At 39.2% G+C, this 23,805-nt stretch overlaps 1 protein-coding gene across 10 annotated transcripts in view; it reads right to left on the bottom strand.

Annotated features, from left to right (window-relative positions):
• Positions 1–23,805, bottom strand: part of sptan1 (spectrin alpha, non-erythrocytic 1) — a 288,463-nt gene that overhangs the window by 213,113 nt on the left and 51,545 nt on the right. For 8 of the 10 annotated variants that reach the window (XM_069918941.1, XM_069918885.1, XM_069918909.1 and 5 more), the window contains exons 7-13: positions 14,306–14,513; positions 13,528–13,640; positions 12,612–12,681; positions 9,299–9,441; positions 8,692–8,882; positions 5,278–5,407; positions 1,007–1,111 (exon numbers count right to left, since the gene is read on the bottom strand). In XM_069918941.1, the coding sequence (XP_069775042.1) occupies positions 1,007–1,111; positions 5,278–5,407; positions 8,692–8,882; positions 9,299–9,441; positions 12,612–12,681; positions 13,528–13,640; positions 14,306–14,513 (960 nt within the window). Of the gene's footprint in view, positions 1–1,006; positions 1,112–5,277; positions 5,408–8,691; positions 8,883–9,298; positions 9,442–12,611; positions 12,682–13,527; positions 13,641–14,305; positions 14,514–23,805 lie in introns of those variants that run through there. The other 2 variants (XM_069918933.1, XM_069918948.1) reach the window with 2 other exon arrangements.

Here is a 23,805-nt window from a genome sequence, read left to right as displayed (position 1 = left end):
AATCACCTCGAGGCAAAAAACTAAGGATCTCTGAAGTGTTGACAGCAGCTTTAATTATTATTTTTTTATTTTTCACACTATGACCCATAGTAACCAAAATACACACAAACATTTCCCTCTTGAATATACAGTGTCATTTTCTCCACCTTTCACCCACTAAACGTTCAACATATACATTACAATAAACCCATTAAACAATGTCATCATGCAATGAAAATAAATAAGAAAATTGTATCATCTACTTTTACCCACTGGGTCAGTTCATTTCGTCTTCTCATTCTATCATTTTAGGGGGTGGAGGTCCACGGTAGACCCTCTCTGTTGTGTTCCATGTACGGTTCCCAAATTTGTTCAAATAACGTGACTTTATTTTTTACATTATATGTTATTTTTTCCAATGGAATACATTTATTCATTTCTATGTACCATTGTTGTACTCTCAGGCTCTCTTCTGATTTCCAGGTTGACATTATACTTTTTTTGCTACAGCTAAGGCTATCATAATAAATCTTTTTTGTGCTTCACCCAGTTTGAGGCTTAATTCTTTACTTCTTATATTACTTAGAAGATCGATCTCTGGATTTTTAGGTATGTTGTTTTTTGTGATTTTATTTAATACCTGATTTAGATCTTCCCAAAACTTTTCCACTTTCTCACATGCCCAAATTGCATGTACTGTTCCCGTTTCCTTCTTACAGCGAAAACATCTATCTGATACTGTTGGGGTCCCATTCATTTAACTTTTGGGGCGTGATATATTGCCTGTGTAACCAATTATATTGTATCATGCGTAACCTCGTGTTTATTGTATTTCTCATAGTTCCGGAGCATAGCTTTTCCCATTTTTCATCTTTATGTTTAGATCTCATTCCCACTTTTGTTTGGGTTTACAGCTTATTTCATCATTCTCTTTCTCTTGCAGCTTGACAGCAGCTTTAATTAGGTTAAATTCCACTTAATGTTTATTACTTGTTGGAAAGATAGCCTGTTACAAATAATGCAATACCTCCAAGAAGTCAAAGAGTAGTGTAGCAGTTACATCAGCAAGTGGTTCCATGTTTAACATCTGAGCAAGCCAGCGCCAAGCATGATTTAGGCCATGTGGATGTTCCTAATGCAAAGAAACATTGATCAATGCAGTAAATAAAAATTAACTTCAATTTGGAAATCTCAGTAGAATAAACTGTGGCTATCTTCTCAAGAAAGGAAAAGATTTAACAGGGGTATCATATTAGCAATGACAATCATTAGATAAAAAGAATATTTTTACTTCTGATAACAGACAGCATAAATGCGTTCAAGGAACAGTTGGACCATTTTGCAGGGAACAAAAACATACATTGATGGGGTAGAAAAGGAGGTGTGAGGAGATGGTATGCAAATACTCATTGGGAAAATGACCCATTTCTATGCCTCAAATTCAGATTTCACCTGGATGGCACTATGGAAATTCCTTTTTTTTTAAACTTTATTTAAGATTTTATAACATGAATAACATATAGGATTACATTAAAAAAAATTAAGAATAAAATAATAAAATTACAATACAATATCAGTAATCTAAATAAACTATACACTCCCCAATAATTATTACACATTAATAACCCAACTCAAATTAGTCCAACCCCCCCTTTCCCCCCAAAATAAAGAGTGATGAATTAATAAAGTTAATAATATGTGAGAAAAAAACCCACTTACAAAAAAAAACAAAAACATAACCGATTAAAATACTAACAAAAAAAAGTAATTAATACTAAGATATCAGACTTAAAAAACATATTTAAATCAAACTTAAATGCATATATTTAACAAACGGAGTTAAGATGAAACATATATTTAACTCAAACTTAATATAAAAAATTAGTAAAGTTAGTAACATTATCTATCAAAAATTCTTAAACAATAATCAATTCTTAAAAAAAATTGTAGCATGAAAAAAAAGATGAAAAAAAACTCTCTATAGAGATAAACCTTCACCAAATATCAACTAACTTCACATCTATCATCATATTAGTCACATAAACCACCATCTTAAAACAAAATTCAAACCTCATTAAGCATTGTACAATTCAATTTTAGTACTCTTCCACCATTTTTCCCTTTTACTCTTGAATAGTTATCCAATAAAAGCACCAATACCACATTTAAATATCCCCAATCATTACATTAAAATTCAGATATCCAAATAATAAAAACACATCTACAATGAAATCTATATCTTCAACAAATGGAGCATAAACCACAAACAAAATTCAAGCCTCATTAAGAATTGTACAATTCAATTTATAACTTTCACCATTATTTTCTTCGTTCTATAACTAAAATAGCAAAATAATATACACCAGAATTACCACTCCTTTCACCTTAAAGTTAAAGAAAAAATATTAAAAAAAACTTATCCATCCCATTCATATTTAAATTTTAGATATTCCTTATCTACTGAATAAACTTTACAAAAACCACATCAATTTTTAGTTTTTTAAACAATCAAATACTTTCTTATGCTTTTTTTTATATTTAAAAAAACCCCTTCACTCTTTAATCTAATAATACAAAAAAAAAGGAAAAACAAAACGGGTAGGAGGTTAAAAATACCCCCTCCTGTCTAAACCGCGCAATGCGGTAACTCCCCCAAAAAAATGGGTGTGAGATAACTCACACATAGCAGATGACTTTCAGGAAATAGTGCCTATCCAGTTCTCTCCCCCAACTCTCACTTCATCTTAAACTAACATCCTCATTATTTAATATCCCTTTTTAAAAAAAAACACATTAAAAAAAGGACAACTCTTAATCAGCTCCAACTGCCAAGTCACCATTACAACCATTCCTTCTTGGAGCACGGCTCTTTTCTTCCATCTCTTGTCTCCTTAGAGATCGCGGCGGACTATGTCTCTATTGAAACTGAGTAATTGGCAGCTCTTGAGCAAATGCTATAGCTTCCTTTGGAGAATCAAAGAACTTTGGTTGGCAACCATCTTGAAAAACCTTCAAAACAGCTGGATATCTAAAGGTTGCCTTGTAACCTTTCTTCCACAACTCTTTAGCAGGATTGAATTCCCGTCGTTGGAACATAACTTCTTGACTCAAATTCGCATAGAAGAAAACTCGATTATTTTGAATCATCAAGGGTGATTTTCTCTGTTGTGCATTTCTAATAGCCACTCGTAAAATTATTTCTCTATCGTAATAATTCAAGCAACGAACCAAAACAGGTCTGAAATAGGTCTTCTACGCAAGGCTCTGTGAGCACGTTTCAGTATTATACCTTCCGGGAAATGTTCTTGACCCAGCACCTGTGGAATCCATTCAGTAAAAAATTTTCTTGGGTCTGGTCCCTCCATACCTTCCGGCAAACCAATAATCTTTATATTGTTCCGTCTGGATTGGTTTTCCAAATAATCAATCTTTTTCACCAAATTTTTATTTTGAGTTTGTAAGTCTTCGACCATTTTGGTTACATCAAAAACTTGATCCTGTATTTCGTCTATATCTTCTTCACACAAATTAAATTTATCTCTCACTTCAAGCTTAAAAGCTCCAAACTCAGCCATCTATTGAGAATGTATTTTCACCAAAGTATTAAACCTAGTACCAAGTTCAGTCATATCTTGAATAATCCCTGCATTGTATAAGATAATTTAGATTCAAGATTCACAAAAATCTTTTCAATTGGAAGAGATTTTGGCTCAACAGATTCCTGCTTCTTCTCCAAAGGATCTTCTATTCCTTCCTTCATTCTGGTTGCCTTCCTTGTAGTATGACTGCATGTGGAAACCCCAGCCACAGCCTTTCCAGCAATGACTGGAGGACGCTGGCCGGGGTTTTCCCCAGTCCATAATGTATTAAATTCTCCCAGTACATCAAGTTGTATAGGTTCTTGTATCTCAAGAGATGCAGTTTGCAGCGCCACCTCTATAGATGACAAATGCCTTTTTGAGTAACTCTTTGTTCTAAAGGCTGTTTGGCGCCCTCTTTAGGGGGCTCTACCGATGTAACATAGAGCTCTACATTCGAACACTGTACCTCTCTCCTGGGATCCATTTCACGCTCCTTTCCTGTAGGTAGGCTCCAAAACTTGAACTTTTGGAAAATGTAGTTTTTTGATGATCTGTTGTCGTTTTTTTAGCTCTTTTCCACCAATTGTACCATCATAAGATAAATTAACAGCACTGAAATTATCTAAACTTTTAAAGAATTTTAATGGGCATTTCTAGACAAAACAATAAGATAGAGTCAAGAGAGGACTGGAAGGCACGTCTGATCCTTACGCCATCTTGCCACGCCCCCCCATTATGGAAATTCCTTTTCAAAAGTTACTCAACAACTTTAAAAAATGAATTTGAAGGCAGGAACAGTCACTGAAGTAAATAAACTAGTTGCATAAATAATGTAATCTCAAGAGAAATGCAGGAACATGGCATGAAGTCATTTAAAAATCAATCAAGAAAACTATAAACTCATCATTCTAAAAAATAAAATCAGGAATTTCACCATGTTACAATTTGTTTTTTCAGCTAAATGCAGGGTAATTTTCCTTCCTCATTCATTGGAGTTACTATCTCCAATCTAAGCAGCCAAGATTCAGTAAAATTACAACACTTTGAGGGAGTTACAGATAACAACATGATCCAATAACTCATGTCGCAATCATCAGGAATAACTGAACACATTGGATAATTTTCTTCAGAATGAACAGTAAGAGAAAACTTGGTATTTAGTTTTAGTAAATTTAGTTTTGATAATGACCATTTAAAATATTCAGTATCATTAACTGCTAGCTGGCTGCAGTGCAGAATCAACTTGTTTCAGACTTCAGCACCTGTGCACAGAAATTTGGAATTAATTGAAGATCACATGCAGGAACATCTGACTACTTACCATGACCAGGTAAGTTGCATGACTTACTAAGACAAGAGGTTAGATACAGTTTCATCAGCTCAATGCCACACATTTCTGGCATATTCTTTGATTTGAACAGGATTACTAACCTTAATTAAAACAAAATGGCTTGAATTGTAATTTAATTTTTTTCAACTGTTTCTAAATGCCTTTATTCAAGTGTTTGGATGGAGAAAAGACCTTCAGACAGCTTGCCAACAGGCTTCTGCAGCAACACCAACAATGCAATTGTGACAGCAAAGTTGCAAAAGGTTAATATAGCAAGTTAAAAGTTGTCAATGTGGTTCAATGTTCTTTAGGCTTTGAGTCAAATTTGGACAAAATAACCAGTAATTTTTGAAATAAAATGACATTGCATTAAGCTATTTTACTTACCCCTTTCTTAGTTCCGTAGGGCCATCTTAATGTTATGATGGCTGCATACAGGCGAACCATTCCAGACATCCGTTTCAGGAAGTTGTCCTGCTGCTCAACACAATTTTCCTGCACTCTGTAACCCAATATCCTACCAGTAGAGATTAAAGGACCAGACTTTAATTATAATAATACACCAGGAGGGAAGATGAAATGCAATTCTACTGTTTCATCTCACCACCACCCACAAAGAGATGCATCAAGAATAATAGAATATGACTCAACTCAAACTTACAATGAAAAGAGATTTAACAAAAAAACGAAGGAGCTCTTTCGTTGTAACATTTATTGATTCTCTGTCCACAGCTAATGTCTAATGCATTTGCATATTCCCTGAATTTTGGTGTTAATTTTAGATATTCAGCACATTTCTTTAGTACTAATAGAAACACATCATCTCATATGTGATGCAAAAAGAATGGTTTGTCAGAGGAACTAAAATAATAGTAAAATGAGGCACATATGTCAAACTAAACGATGAGATTACTACTATGGTTCAAATTGGATAAATTCAAACTTAATGTGAGAGCAAGAGCAGCCATTCAGCCAGAGGTAGATGAGAGAATATAGATGCTGGAGTCAGATTCAAAACACAACCTGCTGTAGCAACTCAGCAGGTCAAAAAGGGTCCATGGGAGAAAAATAATTGTCAACCCAAAGGAAGTGTCAAGTAAATATAGAAATATAGAACAACACTGAAGGAGCAGGCCCTTCATTGTACTGCTCTATTCCCTGCCTGTTCATGCGTCTATTTAAAGGCCACTTAAATATTGCTATTGTATCTGCTTCCATCACCTCTTCTGGTAGTACACATCAGGTTGATATAAACTAACAACCCTTTTAATTTTGTTTGGGATAAAAAGAATTTTGTTAGCACTAACAAAGGAACAGCAATGGAAAATTCACCAATGGTAAATTCAAAATAACAGTTTATATTAAGCTATTAATAACATAACATTTCTTACTTATCTCTAAACTTAACCCCACTATGCACATATGTAAGTGTGTGTGTGTGTGTGTGTGTGTGTGTGTGTAATTAAAGTCCCACTCTGAAAAGTTAATTTTTAAAGCTTCAGCATCATTTTAGTCTTGCTTGAAGGTCTTAAATTTTCAGTTCAGAAATAATTATAGAGCGCTTTTAAACATCATATCTTCAGGCCTCTTTAAACACAATTCTTTCGATGAGTTTTCCTTGAGAGATATTCTTCAAGCAGACATGACCATTTTCTGGCCCCATATGTATCTCCTATGAAGAGGATAATACAAGTCTTGTCTTCCCAGGAACAAATCTTCTTTTAAATGAAGACTTTAGAATCTGTTTAGAATCCTCTTTATCTTAAGAGTCAGTCAGAAGTATGCTTCTCTTTTGAAATCAACTTATTCTGCATTTCCCTTTTGTTAGAAGTAACACATTGGCAGCTTTTCTCCTTTTTGCAGGAAAAATTACTGCTGGTCAGTTCTACATCTGAACTGAATGGTGAATTTCCTTAAATTGACCTGTCTCTCATTTCGATAATATATTTCTTGCAAATCTCTCATGTCACATGGTATGTGACATAATTTGTCTTTGAAGTTCATATGGTCTTTTGACACAGATGTGCTAAAAGCATTCAAGTCCACATGCCTTCATGAGCTCTGCTCTCCAACTTCAATCATAAGCCATTTTGTCTCAAACTATCTTCTGTCTTTCATCTCAAAAGAACCAGGTGTGTTTAAAATGCTAATGTGGTCTCTTTGTGCCCCTGAAACCACCCAAAACCAATTTATTAAACTATATCTAGATAAAATACAATTTTAACATGAGACTAAGGATTAATATTAACATAGATCAATTACAAGGTACCTCCACTGTTTTTTTTAAAAAAGCTTTGCAAATTGCCTTTAAACTTACTCACCTTAAACCTATGCTAATATCTGACATTACCAAGTTGGCTAAAGACTCTACCTGATGTGTCACTGCTTGAATTTTATTTAATCAATGCTGGAGAAACTCAGCCTCCAATGCTCCAGAGAAAACAAAGTTTGTTCAACCTCTCCTATAGCTAATGCGCCTCAATCCAGGCCACACCTATACACCACGCCCCAAAAGTTAAATAAATGGGACCCAACAGTATCAGATAAATATTTTCGCTGCAAGAAGGAAACGGGAACAACAGTACATGCAATTTGGGCATGTGAGAAAGTGGAAAAATTTTGGGAAGATCTAAATCAGGAATTAAATAAAATCACAAAAAGCAACATACCAAAAAATCCAGAGATCTTTCTTCTAAGTAATATAAGAAGTTAAGAACTTGGATTCGATTTGGATGGAGCACAAAAAAGATTTATTATGATAGCCTTAGCTGTTGCAAAAAAAATGTATTATGTCAACCTGGAAATCAGAAGATAGCCTGAGAATACAGCAATGGCACATAGAAATGAATAAATGTATTCCATTGGAAAAAATAACATATAATTTAAGAAATAACATCACAGTATTCGAACAAATGTGGGAACCGTACATGGAACGCAACAGAGAAGTCCTACCGCGGACCTCCACCACCTAAAATGACAGAAGGAGAAGATGACGAAATGAACTGACCCAGTATGTAAAAGTAGATGACACGATTTTCTTGTTTATTTTCATTGTGTGAGGACATTGTTTAATGGGTTTAATGTATCATATATGTTGAACGTTGAGTGGGTGGGGGGGGGGGGGGTGAAGGAGAGAGGGAAGGGAGGGGGGTAAAGGGGGGAAAATGACACTGTGTATATTCAAGAGGGAAATGTTTGTGTGTATTTTGGTCAGTATGGCTCATAGTGTGAAAAGAAAATCCAGGCCACACCATCTCCAAAGACCTATTGTGTGGCAACCAGAACTGCACATAATAATCTAAATGTAGCATGATACTGCTGCAACATGGCTTCACAACTTTTAAGAAATAGTCATTTTGATCAATATCATTTTGCCAAATTGAAAAAAGGACTAAGAAGCCATTAAATAGCTAATCAAAGGACCCTGTAATTATAATCAACAGATTTGAAATATCAAACTAAAAACACAATGCTGGAGAAACTCAGCAGGTCAAACAGTGTACTTTATATAGCAAAGATAAAGATACATAACTAAAATTTCAGGTCTGAGCCTTTCATCAAAGTATGAACAAAATTTTGGTTACATATCTGTATCTTTGCTAAATAAAGTACACTGTTTGACTTGCTGAGTTTCTCCAGCATTGTGTTTTTACTTCCATCATGGCATCTGTAGATTTTCATGTTTTATTCCTCTCTTCTCTGAAGCATCAGAATGCCAAGTCCAAACCACCATCTGATAGCAGAAATTAGATAGGTTATTCTTGCATTTTTGAGGGCATAATGTTGTTTGGGGACTTCTACCTTTGGTATTCTTCCTTTGGCAAACCATCTTTCCATGAAGGGAAAAACGGGACTGCATAGGGACACTTTCGGTGCAAGTGGGCCAAGAAAAGATCGCCAACCTTCAGGTGAGACTCCCAGATCCCTGAAGCAACCACTGCAATTGGAAATGCAGCTTCATGGTGAGATGCAACCTCCTCCTCCCCTTGTTTCTACATATAATAATGAAGAAAAACAAAGTCAAAATTAAAGCAAACACAGTACTTGCACCTTTCGAATTAAAAATGATATTATACTTGATCCAAACAGGACAATTAATCCATGAATTAATAACAGATGGCAAAAAATGTCTGCCACATATTGATGCAATATGGAATGCAATGCTCAAAAGCAATTATCCTTTTATTTCTCATTTATTGTAAATATGCAAATTAGCTGTCACAATTCATTTAAATATAATCAATATATTTATTTGGCTGGAATGCTTTCAGGATATCAATAAGTTATAAATTTTTCTTTTACCAATTGCAAATACAGTTTTAATATTCATAGTTTAGTGCACATGGTAGAAGATCCTTGGTTTCACATTGCAAATTCACATTATAGATAGTAATTCAAAATTTCTCACCACAAATTTTTCTGCCAGTTTGTAACAGACGAAGTCCTGACCTTGTGGATGTTGAGCAATTGACACAAACTTCCCACCCGATGGTATTTGTTTTCCCAAGAGCAGGTTATTGATTTTGTCAAAGATTTCACGTAAGTGAGACCCTGAGTGGCAAGTAGGGGAGGGGTGCAAAAAAAATGAAGTTACTTGACATTTCTTTTCAATTTAAGGCAAATGAAAAATAAAAAAAGATTTCATTGTGTGTAGTATTTTTGTAAATTTATTTCAACAGAAGAGACACTATCAATCAAGGTATTACCTTTACTTCAAAACATATCCAATTCTACTCTACATACGGACATCTCTGATGCTTCATCATTGGACAAGATGAATACGTAAAGGGCATTTAATCTGCTAATGCTTCCTCATTCTTACCCCATTCAATTATTTACATGACCCCGATTTGCATTTCTTCTGCTTTATGTTTGTAATAATCATTGAATGAAAATTGCCCTATGGCCCTCATCTATGCAATATAATTCCAAAGGAAGTCTCATGGGCCATGTATCTGAAGCTTCAACAGCAAAAAAGTCTTTCCATTGAGATGGAGACCTCCAAAAAAAGATGTAATGGCTATACTAACAGGTGATGGAATAAATAATAGAACAGGGCTTCCCAAACCTTTTAGACCATCGACCCCTTTATGGAATCCTTGATCCCACACAGACCCCAAGGCAAGGATTGGGGGAAGAAGGGTGTGGGGCTGGACAGGGCAAGGGGTGGTGGTGGCAGCAGGGGCGTTGGACACATACCTCCTTCTCTGCTTCGTCAGTCCTTCACTCTCTATTTATTAAGCGCATGAAGTCAAATACAACATGGCAGCCACCAAAGCCAGCTCTTGCGAGAGGTTGGCCACTCCGCCATATACGCAACTTTCCATAAACACACTCCTGATTTCGACCACAAAACTTCAATCGACCACCCCACCACCCCCTCGCCCTTTCGACTCCCTGGCATTTATCGATCCCTTGGATTGTCCCATCAACTCGCAGGGGTCGACAACAACCACTTTGGAGACCCCTGTTAAAGAACAAACCAGACTCCGTAGTATAGAAATGGCTTGGAAGCACAAAGAAAACAGTGGCAATGAACAGAAAGGTCTATAGCTGGAAAAATGTTAAAAGACAAACCCCATTTCACATTCTGGGTGCAGCCTACACAGCAACATTATGAGAAGACCTTCAAAGGACAGCAGCATTTCAAGGTGACTCACAATAAAGACAGGCTGCAAGTTCTAAATTTGTCAGCAAACCTGCACCCAAAGTTAAAACAAAAATACATCTGCTTCCAGCCAAGTCTGCTGAACAAAAATATACTGGCTAATTTAATCCTTACTGGTAACCTCGTTCATTTCTGAAAATATAAAAACCAGAATGGTAGAATTGCTCAGCGGGTGTGGCAACTTCGGCAAGTGGAGAAATGCAATCAACATTTTACAGGGTAAATACTACTCACATTTGTTTGGACAATAGTTGTTAGTTATGATTTTGCTTTTATGACTTGCACACCTCTGGACCTATCTTTTATTATTTGCTTTGCCCCATCATATCTCTGAAAAAAGTTACCCCTAGCTTATACTTCACTACAAACCATCCCACTTATTATTTCCTCCTGTCCCACCCAGCACCACATCTCCCATTACCATCCACATCTCTATTCCATTCAAGTCACTGAAAACTAAAAACTGCAGTAAATTTTAAAAATTAAATAGTTAGGATGTCAGGTAGCATCTGTGAAAAGAGAAACAGCATTAATGTTTCAGGTTGAAGACCTTTTATCAGAACTGCTGAAATTGGTTTCCATTGCAGAAAATGATAGGGAGTGATGGACAGGACAAAGGAAATGAGCGAGAACAGATTTGTCAAAGGGATAAGTTTCAGTTTCAGAGATCATCTGGGCAACGATTAATGCACAAACAAGCAAAGAAAAAGCACACAAAATGCAGAACTATATGCATTCCAGCAGATCAGGTTTTGCCACTGGAGAAAAATAACACAAATGTACAAATTTTTTTTCATAAATGTCAATACAGAGGGATCAAATGACCCAGTGTAGAATTCAATAGTGCAATAGTGCTCATTTGAAAGGTAGGTGCTGCTCCTCAAGCTTTTGTTGGATATTCTAACAAATATGCAAGTCACAGACCGATAGGGTTGGAAAGCAACAGGAATCTGAGTCACCCCTGTCCAGCGAATATAGATGTTCCATGAAGCAGCCATTCAATCTGCATTTGGTTTCTCTGAAGTACAAGTGACTATTTATGATCACTAAATCCAGCATGCCAAGTTGGAAGAAGTGTAAATTAATCACTACTCCACTTGCAAGGACTGGGTACCTATATCACAAGAATGGAAGAGTTAAAAAGAGTTTCTTTTATTGCTCTGTTTGGATTATGTTGACTTCATCCCAAAACCAAATTTTATCTTTTACTTCATTGATAGTCAGATGGACAATATTGACCAAATGACAACACTCCACAATGGTTAACTGTCCTGTTTAAGTTTAGAAAAAAAAAAATTAGATGAGCCATTAAAGATTCAAATATTAATTTCTTAAAGATATGGAGTCATTTTATGGGCCATTAGCATAATCTAAAATTTTAAGACTGATCTCAACTTCGATGTTGTGTTGTCGGTTTTAGAGTTGTCGTCACTTGATATCCTCGTTAGGTTTTTTTCTAACCTTGCTAACCCTTTGACTAAAAGGTTTTTTTAATTCTGCAATTGTACTTTAAAATATAACTGTACAGTTTAATTTTATATCATGTAAATTTCAATTTCAAGGATCTGCAAGTAATTTGTTTTCTCTCTTCCCCAGTTCTGATCAACCAAGCCCAAAATATTAACAGTCTTTTCACAGATGCTGCTTCTCCTGCTGAGAGTTTCCACTTCTGGCACCAGTGTATATCCATTTCCTCCCCACTCAATAACCCAAGACCAAGTCTCACACAGTAATAAAATTTTTTGAGAGAAGTACCTGAAATCACAGTCTGGAATCAACAAGGAATCATAAACTTCAGATAGGGAAGTGAGGAGGGCAAAATTTTCCCCCAAAGAATTCAAATAATTATTATGAGACAACAGGACTAGAATTTATTCAAGGTAAGAAATGGCAGGAGAAATTAAAGGAGGAAAAAAACTGGTTCAGGCAGACCAGAAGGGTTGAAGGGGCCTGTTTCTGTCCTGTAAGGTTCTATGGTTCTATGAGGAGCTAATTGTAGAATACATAAATTACTGCATTATTAAATTAAATCTCAGGAATAGTTTTTATTTACCTGCAATGGAAGAGATCTGACCAACAGGAATGGTTGCTGTCTTCTGAAGATCCATTTTAATAGTCTTAACCTTGAAGCAAAAGTACATATTTAAAAAATACATTAATACTAAAATGGGAGATATATATTGTGATCTTCTGTAACATTGTCTTCATGTACTAATTCCCCAACCAGAACCAATAGTTTTTTTAAATTTTAAATTAATCTTACAGAATGTGGCTGTCAATGTCAGGAATAGTCAAAAAATTGTAGTCCCAAGTGCCCTTACAAATGTGGAAATCAACTACTTTCTTGAAGTCCTTCTGATCAATGGATCCCTCAACTGTTGGGATGAAGTTTCAGGATTTAGTTACAAAACTATACATTTCTCAGTCAGAATGGTGTGCAACATAGACAAAACTCAGCAAGTGATGTTGCTCCCAAATACCCGCTGCCCCTTCTCTAACATTACAAATTTGCCAGATAAGCCAAACTGAACAAATATGCTTTGTGTACATGATACACATTGTGACAGCAGTGCAAGATTAGAAAGATCCTAGTTGTAGGATTCTTAATTTACTAAAAATATTTATTGGTGATGATTCCTCATTCAGTTCTATCAAAATGCAGAATCAATTATAACATAATGCAATTGTAATAGCACTATAAAACTCATACCCAAATTGGAAAGAATCGATTACGTCTTCCAAGGCTAAAATTTCCATTCTATTTGTTACAATTTGCTTCTCCCTTCAAATTGCTGATGAAATTTAAAACTCGCTTTCCTCCTTAAACTTAATGACACTAGATGGGACGTTTCAGTTGAAAATTTCAAAACTGAGACCTATTTTCCAGATCCCGTTGTCAATATTAGTGCAGAAGTAACCTGGGAGCAAAAACATTATAATTTACTTCAAAAGCATTTTATATCATTTACCTTACTATCTTTGCTGTTGTTAAGATCATTAATGGATGCTGCACATTGATCACAAATATCTTGCAACTGTTGGTACCATTGCAAAGTGCTTGAATCTGCCTTCATCTGTAATCCTACATTGAAATCAGATTGTTCAAATTAAATTTAGCAGATTGAGTATATTATTTCTATGTCTTAAATTATTTTTATAAGGAGTTGTAATGAACCAAATACAAAGGCATATTACCCACATTACATAGCCACACTTTCAACTTGTTAGCAAGAAAAATATCTGTGACAACCAGATAGGTTCAGCTACTCCTGCCAATGACTGTGAACAATATAATAAAATCTTAGCAGAGATACACAAAGATCTGATAATGGGTTTCCACATTTCAAATTAAATACTTCATAGAAACAGATTAGAATGGGAATAAGCTAAACAAATTCAACAACTCATGGTAATTGTTCTTACCCCTTTGGACACCATAATTTGAATCCAGAGGAACCAAGTTTTAGAAACCCATTTTCTTGGATTCAATCCAGTGTCACATTGATCTCTGAACCACAGAGTACAATTTCTCCTCCTCAAGTTGAAAATATTCAAATCTCCAAATTCAATGGGCACTTGCTACTACCCCAGATAAAACATTCAAGGAAACAAGGCTACTGGCTTCAAAAGAAGTTAATTTTCAAACACTGAATGATGAGCATTTCCATCTGCAAAAACTACCCTTGAAATAGTCTCATTTGAATTACCCATGTATATTTTTTTTTACAAAAGCTAATGATGTAATACCTTCTTTACGACTGGGATTCTGTTGAGGAGCTGGTGCTGCTACTTCATTTTTGACTTCTTCCTTTTTCTGAAGCGCTTTCTCCTCTTCTTTTATCTTCTTCTCTGCTGCGACAGCAGCAATTTTCTCATGCATGGCAGCTATCAACTCTCTCATGCGCAGCAAGGCTTGCTCTGCATTCAGCATGTCCTCCTGCTGCAGCAAGCCACCCTATAAAGGTCTAAAATTAGTACTGTATTTTTAAATATGGGCATCAACAATGCAAGTAATTTGCTCCTTTTCCTGCTCTTGGTAATTCTCAAAATAGGCCTCTACTGTCATAAGTGACCCTACTTTCTCCAAGGTTTATCAGTGGGCTACTCGTTTCATGCAGAGGCAAGCTCAATCACGTTCTCAACTATTACCCAGATTGAAAGCAACTACAAACTCTGAAAAATAAATAGTTTATTCAACCCTTTGAGCTTTTGCCAGCATTTAATTATACCATACTGTTTCTGAACCTTAATTCCATCCATCTGCCATAGTTTTGGAGCCTTTACTATTTTGCACTCACCAAAACACTAAAGATTTTCAATTACCAATCCTTCAATTACCAAGGCTTTTGTGGAAGAGATTTTGATTTATGTTACATGTGCATCATGACATGCTCCCAAAATGGCCTGACTCCATTCTACAGTAGTGACCTTGCTCAGAACTCTCCTCCATGGGAGATTTTAAAAAAAATATTCAAGGAATACAGAATCGACATAACTCAACCTTTGAAGCCCCAGTATCATTTTGGTGAATCCACAGCTTCCTCTCCAATGAGAGGATCTCTTCCCATGTGGCAAGGCAGGCCAAAATAGATCATGGGACATTAAATGGGGACTCACCAGAAATTTAAAACTAAAATGTGGCCTTCATTCTTTTGTATTTTACATCTGGAGTTTAGGGGGCTATGCATCCGAGTGCTGGGACTTCATTATGGGAAAAGGTTTACCAAATTTCAATAGGAAATAGAAACAGGAGTTGACCATCTGGCCTATTGAGATTGTTCTGCCATTCAATAAGATCACAGCTGATTTGGCCATGGACACAACTCCATTTACCCACCTGATTCCCATAATTCTTAATTTCCCTATTATTCACAAATACAATTTAAAATGTGTTTTAAATACATCTAATGTATCTTTTGCTTCAATGGCTAGAGGTGCCCAGATTCACTAATCTATAGAAACAGTTCCTCCTTTTCTCAGTCTTAAATCTATTCCCTCAAACCTTGAGACAATGTCCCCTAGTTCTAGTCACACCTACTAATAGAAACAGCTTTCCCATTTCTATATTATTTATTCCTTTCATAATTTTATACATTTCTACAAGACCTCTCATCCTTCTAAACTTCAAATTCCAGATGTAGTTCCAGGCTACTCAAACTTTCCTCAAAAGCTCATTTTCCAGAACCCACCTAGTAAACATCCTCAGCACCCATCCAAACCTAGTATATCCTTTCTCAAGTAATGAGATCAGAACTGCATGCAGTGCTCCAAGCCTCACCCAGTACATTGGCAGAAGAAACTCCCTGCTCTTAATTCAATCCCTTGAGCAATAAAGGCCAATATCCCATTTGCCTTTTGATTACCTGCTGCACTTCCAAACTAACTTGTTACAATTTATGTACAAGTACTCATATCACACAGCATTACCGGACAACAGGGAAGCTTCAATTTTTCACCATTTAAATAATAGTCTGATTTACCATTCTTGCTTCACGTTTACCAATGTTTCCATCATTGACGAGTAGGAACCATAAAGTCTCCAGAAATATTTTTTCATCAAAAAGCAGAAAAGAAAGTGTAAACACAGTTGAGAAATGGGAAGGTGGGTAAGTGGGAAAGAATCAAAACAAGCTTAATTTAATTCACAATCACACTGTCAGATTAAGAGGACATCCAGTAATAGCTACTAATTCCTCTCTTTATTGACCTAAGCAAGACACTGAAAGTCAGCATTTAGTAGAGTGCAAAAGTGATCAAGGTTGATAAATATTCTGGAATACTCAACTTTTGGGAAAGACAGGAAAATTGGAAGGGAGGAAGCCAAGATAACAAAATGTCAGATAAAGGCAGTAAAGATCTTGGATCTTGGCAGAATCATTTTGCTTGGGACTACAAAACAATAAACAGAAAACAGTGGAATATCATAGGGCACAATTTGAATAAGGAATTAAAAACACTTAACAAGGGAAATATCATGATCATAAATAGTATTATACAGAGCAAACTAAAATAACAGAAAAAGCAAGGGTTCATTCACAGATGTATACAAGATTCTTTTCTAGATCACTGGGTTAAAAAAAAAACAAGATGCAGACTATTTCATATCTAGTATCGTACCATGAGGAAGTGTTAATTAATAATGTCATTAAGGGGCCTTCAGGGAAGAATCAAGATAAAATTTTATTATATTAGAATAAGAATGAAAATTATTTACTTCAATCAAAACCAGACAAACATTTTTTGAGGATACCTCAAAATAGACCTTTGGAGTTGATGAAGGAATTCAATGTAACAGGTTATTAGAGCACATGGGATTGGGAGTAATATCCTTTTGAGGGTTGATGAAAACTCTAGGAAACAGTAAGAATAAATGGATAATTTTGCTGGGAGGCCATTACAAATGGGGTTCACAATCCATAACAATGATTTGAATAAGTGAACCAAGTAAATATATACTGATATGCCAGAGACATGGACCAGACTTGTATCATACTCTAGACTTTTATTAACAGAAGAAGCCACCTCGACTGGTCAGTGGGATACGTTACACCATCTGTTATACCAGTAGGGTGGAGCCAATCTACATTCATAACCAATAGCAAGTAGTCAGCATAATACATTACATGACTACATTCAACCCCACCAAAATTATCCAATTTTAAGTAAAAGCAAAAAAAAATCTAAGGGATAAAACACTACAGGAGAAAAGAGAAAATCAGTAGTCAAAAAAACTGTGAGAAATGCTGCAATTAAAATTTACCATAAGTAAGCCATTGAGGTAGCCTTAAAACTCAGACCAACGCAGAATAAATGGTGAGGGTTCCTGTAAGCTTACAGGAGAAGCCTCCTTTTCAGCAGATAAGAATTGATTAGTAGCAGGTGTTGTTTGGGGTAAGTCGCTCTCTCTGAGTGTTACAGACTAGATTTCAGGGACAGATACATGCTGTTCTGAAGACAAAGGAAAATAAGTGAGAGCAGGAATATGGTTAGAAGCTGTAGGCAGAACCCTTGGAGAAGCAAGATCCTTAAGGGAAACAGTGCGCTGTCTCCCATCAGGGAAAGCAATTTGAGCATATTGCGGGTTAGCATGAATCAGACGTACACGCTCGACTAAAGGGTCCACCTTGCTCTGTCTAACATGCTTTCTCAGTAAAATTTCTCCAGTAGAAAGCCAGGCCGACAAGATCGATCCAGTCTTTGACTTTCTGAGAAAAGAAAACGCTGATGAGGCGTTTCATTAGTTGATGTGCAAAGTAAAGTACGGATAGAGTTCAAAGCTTCAGGTAACACTTCTTGCCAGCGACTGGCGGGGAGACTTTTAGGTTTGAGTGCCATAGTGAAAGCTTTCCAGATTGTACCATTGCTGCGTTCAACTTGCCCATTTCCCCGACGGTTATAACTGGGAGTATGACTTGTGGCAATACTTCTGTCAAGAAGAAATTGTCGAAGCTCTAAGCTCATAAAGGCTGAACCTCTGGAGGAGTCACGTGATGGAGTAGTGGCCGGTCAGGGAACTCCAGCCCTCTCCGGAAAAGTTTAAAAAAAAACACACAAAACACAAAGGCACAAATATAAAAATTAAAACAAAGTGAAAGTAAAGGTGGGAAGAAAATGGCAGCGAAGAAAGAAAAGTCGAAAGCAACGGGAAGAAGAGAAGAAGAAAGAACGTCGGAAGAAGAAGGTGAAGGCCTTACCTGTCCGAGGAGGCCCGCCGCGGAGAGAGAAGCCCGCTCCCTAAGGTCAGTTGAAGTCCCGAGCTCGGGACTACAAAAATGGCTCGTGGAGCCAAGTAAAAGTGCGCAACCGCGCATGAAAAAACACTGACGGGAAGGGGGACCAGCTGAGGAGTCGATCTCCACAGCTGAGAATGACAGCTGCAACACAACAACAGGAAGAGAACATAGAAAATAACGAGAACAAGAAAGAAGAGTAAAAAGAAAACAAGGAAACAACAGATGATCAACCCTGAGGGAGAAGAAGAAGAACATAGAGAAATGGAAGAAGGGAAAGGCAGGACAATGGATATTTTTTTTTAAAGAATATATGGAATCAGTAAAAGAATGGCAATTACAAGAATTTAATGAAATTAAAAAGAAGAATTAAAAGTGCTGAAGAAAAAATGAATAGATTAGAGATAGTCATGTCAGATATAGGAAAAAGAGTGGACAAGGTGGAAGAACGAGAAACAGTCGTAGAAATGGAAGTAGAGGACTTAAAAAAGAAATTAGAAGAATCTAATAAAAAAGTTAAAGAGACACAAGAACTGTTAGCTCAGAAGATAGATATAATGGAAAATTATAATAGAAGAAATAATATAAAGATAGAGGGCCTTAAGGAAGATGAAGAAGGCAAGAATATGAGAGAATTTATAAAAGATGGATCCCCAGCGTCCTAGGAAGACCAGAATTACAGGAAGAAATGGAAATAGAAAGGGCACATAGAACATTAGCCCCGAAACCACAGCCACCACAAAAACCAAGATCCATTTTAGTAAAATTCTTAAGATAAACAACAAGAGAAAATATATTGGAGAAAGCAATGAAGAAAATAAGAGAAGACAAAAAGCCACTGGAATACAAAGGTCAAAAATTTTTTTTCTATCCAGACATAAGTTTTGAACTCCTGAAGAAGAGAAAGGAGTTTAATACAGCAAAAGCCTATGGAAAAATGGATATAAATTTATGCTAAAGTACCCAGCGGTACTTAAAATAGTTATTCCAGGGCAGTAAAACAGACTATTCTCGGATCCGGAGGAAGCACGATAATTTGCAGAACTACAAAACAGGCAGAGAGATGAAGACGTAACTAGAGTAAAAATGACCACGAACTATATGTATGTGTGTATATATGTATGTATGTGTGTGTGTGTTTATGTATATATGTGTGTACATGAGTGTATCCGTATTTAAAGGAAAATATATAGAGTATAGATAAGAATTAATAAGGGAAAGAAAGCGAAGAGATGAAGTAAGGAGGGAATTAAGAGAGTGACCTTTGTTATATATGAAAATTGAAATCCTTTCTGGGGGGGGGGGGCTGGGTAGGGAGAACTTACGGTCAATGCAAAATTAGTTGACGCTTGCGAGTGAATTCGCAAATCCAAATGGAGAGGGGAGATGTGGTTGCCCGACAAGGGATAAAGGGCAACTCAGGAAGGGGAGGGGAGAATGGGGTTAAAGAAATTTTAGATAGCAGAATAAGGGAAATGTTTGATGTTTTAGAAATGTTGTCTTATAAAGTGTTCAAAACAAGAAAGCAGAAATGGATAAGAAGGAAAGGTGATGATGAGGAAACGGAAAGGAAAGATAAACAAAGTATGAAATGGCTACGTTGAACTATATGACTAAATATTAACGGATTACATAACCAAATCAAAAGGAAGAAACTGCTAAATTTACTGAAAAAAGAAAAAAATTGATATAGCATTCGTGCAAGAAACACATTTAACTGAAATGGAGCACAAGAAATTAAAGAGAGATTGGGTAGGACATGTAACAGCAGCGTCATATAATTCAAAAGCTAGAGGAGAAACTATATTAATCAGTAAAAATGTACCAATTAAAATAGAAGAGGAAATAATAGATCCAGCAGGGAGATATGTAATGATAAAATGTCAGATATATTCGGAGTTTTGGAATTTACTCAATGTATATTCACCTAATGAAGAAGATCAAAAATTTATGCAAGATATTTTTTTGAAGATAGCACACACGCAAGGGAACATACTAATAGGAGGGGATTTCAACCTTAATTTGGATTCAAACATGGATAAAACTGGGAAAAAAATTAACAGAAAGAACAATGTAACCAAATTTATAATTAAATCGATGGAAAAAATGCAACTTTTAGATATATAGAGGAAACAACACCCAAAAGAAAAGGAATATTCATATTACTCGGCTAGACATAAAACATACTTAAGAATAGACCTATTCCTGTTATCAGCTTGTATGCAAGAAAGAGTAAGAAAAGCAGAATATAAAGCTAGAATATTATCGGACCACTCACCCCTGATATTGACAATAGAATTAGAGGACATCCCTCCAAGAATGTATAGATGGAGATTAAATTCCAAGCTACTTAAAAGGCAGGATTTTAGAGAATTCATTGAAAGACAAATTAAAATGTACTTTGAAATAAATATGGAATCAATGAAAGATAAGTTTATACTATGGGACGCAATGAAAGCGTTCATCAGAGGAAAATAATAAGTTATGTAACCAAGATGAAGAAGGACTACAATCAGGAAACAGAGCAGTTGAAAAGGGAAATAGTAAATATAGAAAAAGAATTAGCAATGAAGGAAGACACAACTAAAAGAAGAGAATTGGCAGATAAAAAAATAAAACATGAAACACTACAAACATAAAAAGGTGGAGAAGAACATAATGAAGACAAAACAGAAATATTATGAACTAGGAGAAAAAACGCACAAAATTCTAGCATGGCAGCTTAAGACAGAACAAACTAAGAGAATGGTATTGGCATCAAGGAAAAAAGACAAACAAATCACATATAATCCAACAGAGATTAATGAAAACTTCAGAGAATTCTACGAACAATTATACCAAACTGAAAACGAAGGGAAAGAAGACAAAATAGATGAATTTTTAACTAAAATTGAACTACCAAAATTACAAATAGAGGAACAAAATAAATTAACAGAACCATTTGAAATAGTAGAAATACAAGAGATAATAAAAAAAACTACCAAATAATAAAACACCAGGAGAGGATGGATTCCCAATAGAATTCTATAAAACATTTAAAGACTTATTAATCCCTCCCCTTCTGGAAGTAATCAACCAGATTGATAAAGAACAAAGCATACCAGATTCATGCAAAACAGCAATAATTACAGTCATACCAAAAACAGTGAAAGACCCATTTGCACCAGCGTCATATAGACCAATATCTTTTCTTAACACAGATAATATGATAACAGGGAGAGCAGCAGCGGCCCCGGCCCCGGTCCGGGCGAAGGGTAGACGGCGGCGGCCCCGATACGGGCAGGAGCAAGGGGGAGACGGCGGCCCCGGCCTCGGTCGAGTGAGGCAGGCGGAGGTCCCGGTCCGGGCAGGGAGGGGGAGGCGGTGGCCCCAGTCCAGGCACAGGGTGAACTGCGGCGGCCTCGGCCCCGGTCCGGGCAGTATGGACCGACCTAGGAGGGGAGGCAGGCCCCTCCAGCCCGGGTAAGAAACCTGCATAGGAGAAGGCCACTCCGATATAAAACCTACGACCCAAGGACCTCGCTGCCACGTCCCAGCTTGCTTGGCCACGGCACACGAACCATGGGTGTAAAGGGTGGGGCCAGTACTGCGCGCACTGCACTCCACCTAAAAGCTCCTTTGCGCAGGCCCGAGGACAGGTCCACGTCCTCCCCCTCCACGTCCTCCCCCTCCACGTCCTCCCCCTCCACGTCCTCCCCCTCCACGTCCTCCCCCTCCACGTCCTCCCCCTCCACGTCCTCCCCCTCCACGTCCTCCCCCTCCACGTCCTCCCCCTCCACGTCCTCCCCCTCCACGTCCTCCCCCTCCACGTCCTCCCCCTCCACGTCCTCCCCCTCCACGTCCTCCCCCTCCACGTCCTCCCCCTCCACGTCCTCCCCCTCCACGTCCTCCCCCTCCACGTCCTCCCCCTCCACGTCCTCCCCCTCCACGTCCTCCCCCTCCACGTCCTCCCCCTCCACGTCCTCCCCCTCCACGTCCTCCCCCTCCACGTCCTCCCCCTCCACGTCCTCCCCCTCCACGTCCTCCCCCTCCACGTCCTCCCCCTCCACGTCCTCCCCCTCCACGTCCTCCCCCTCCACGTCCTCCCCCTCCACGTCCTCCCCCTCCACGTCCTCCCCCTCCACGTCCTCCCCCTCCACGTCCTCCCCCTCCACGTCCTCCCCCTCCACGTCCTCCCCCTCCACGTCCTCCCCCTCCACGTCCTCCCCCTCCACGTCCTCCCCCTCCACGTCCTCCCCCTCCACGTCCTCCCCCTCCACGTCCTCCCCCTCCACGTCCTCCCCCTCCACGTCCTCCCCCTCCACGTCCTCCCCCTCCACGTCCTCCCCCTCCACGTCCTCCCCCTCCACGTCCTCCCCCTCCACGTCCTCCCCCTCCACGTCCTCCCCCTCCACGTCCTCCCCCTCCACGTCCTCCCCCTCCACGTCCTCCCCCTCCACGTCCTCCCCCTCCACGTCCTCCCCCTCCACGTCCTCCCCCTCCACGTCCTCCCCCTCCACGTCCTCCCCCTCCACGTCCTCCCCCTCCACGTCCTCCCCCTCCACGTCCTCCCCCTCCACGTCCTCCCCCTCCACGTCCTCCCCCTCCACGTCCTCCCCCTCCACGTCCTCCCCCTCCACGTCCTCCCCCTCCACGTCCTCCCCCTCCACGTCCTCCCCCTCCACGTCCTCCCCCTCCACGTCCTCCCCCTCCACGTCCTCCCCCTCCACGTCCTCCCCCTCCACGTCCTCCCCCTCCACGTCCTCCCCCTCCACGTCCTCCCCCTCCACGTCCTCCCCCTCCACGTCCTCCCCCTCCACGTCCTCCCCCTCCACGTCCTCCCCCTCCACGTCCTCCCCCTCCACGTCCTCCCCCTCCACGTCCTCCCCCTCCACGTCCTCCCCCTCCACGTCCTCCCCCTCCACGTCCTCCCCCTCCACGTCCTCCCCCTCCACGTCCTCCCCCTCCACGTCCTCCCCCTCCACGTCCTCCCCCTCCACGTCCTCCCCCTCCACGTCCTCCCCCTCCACGTCCTCCCCCTCCACGTCCTCCCCCTCCACGTCCTCCCCCTCCACGTCCTCCCCCTCCACGTCCTCCCCCTCCACGTCCTCCCCCTCCACGTCCTCCCCCTCCACGTCCTCCCCCTCCTCCCCCTCCCCGTCCTCCCCCTCCCCGTCCTCCCCCTCCCCGTCCTCCCCCTCCCCGTCCTCCCCCTCCCCGTCCTCCCCCTCCACGTCCTCCCCCCTCCACGTCCTCCCCCTCCACGTCCTCCCCCTCCACGTCCTCCCCCTCCACGTCCTCCCCCTCCACGTCCTCCCCCTCCACGTCCTCCCCCTCCACGTCCTCCCCCTCCACGTCCTCCCCCTCCACGTCCTCCCCCTCCACGTCCTCCCCCTCAAAAGATGCTCACAAACTCAAACTAGCATGCTGGAACATCAGAACCATGCTAGACAAGGCTGACAGCCACCGACCTGAACGTCGGTCTGCCCTCATTGCACATGAACTCCTCAGACTTGACATCGACATAGCCGCTCTCAG

Source organism: Narcine bancroftii, chromosome 1, assembly GCF_036971445.1.
Source record: "Narcine bancroftii isolate sNarBan1 chromosome 1, sNarBan1.hap1, whole genome shotgun sequence".
Taxonomy (NCBI): domain Eukaryota; kingdom Metazoa; phylum Chordata; class Chondrichthyes; order Torpediniformes; family Narcinidae; genus Narcine; species Narcine bancroftii.
The sequence above is the reverse complement of the archived record's forward strand: the minus strand, read 5'-3'. Positions and strand labels throughout refer to the sequence as shown.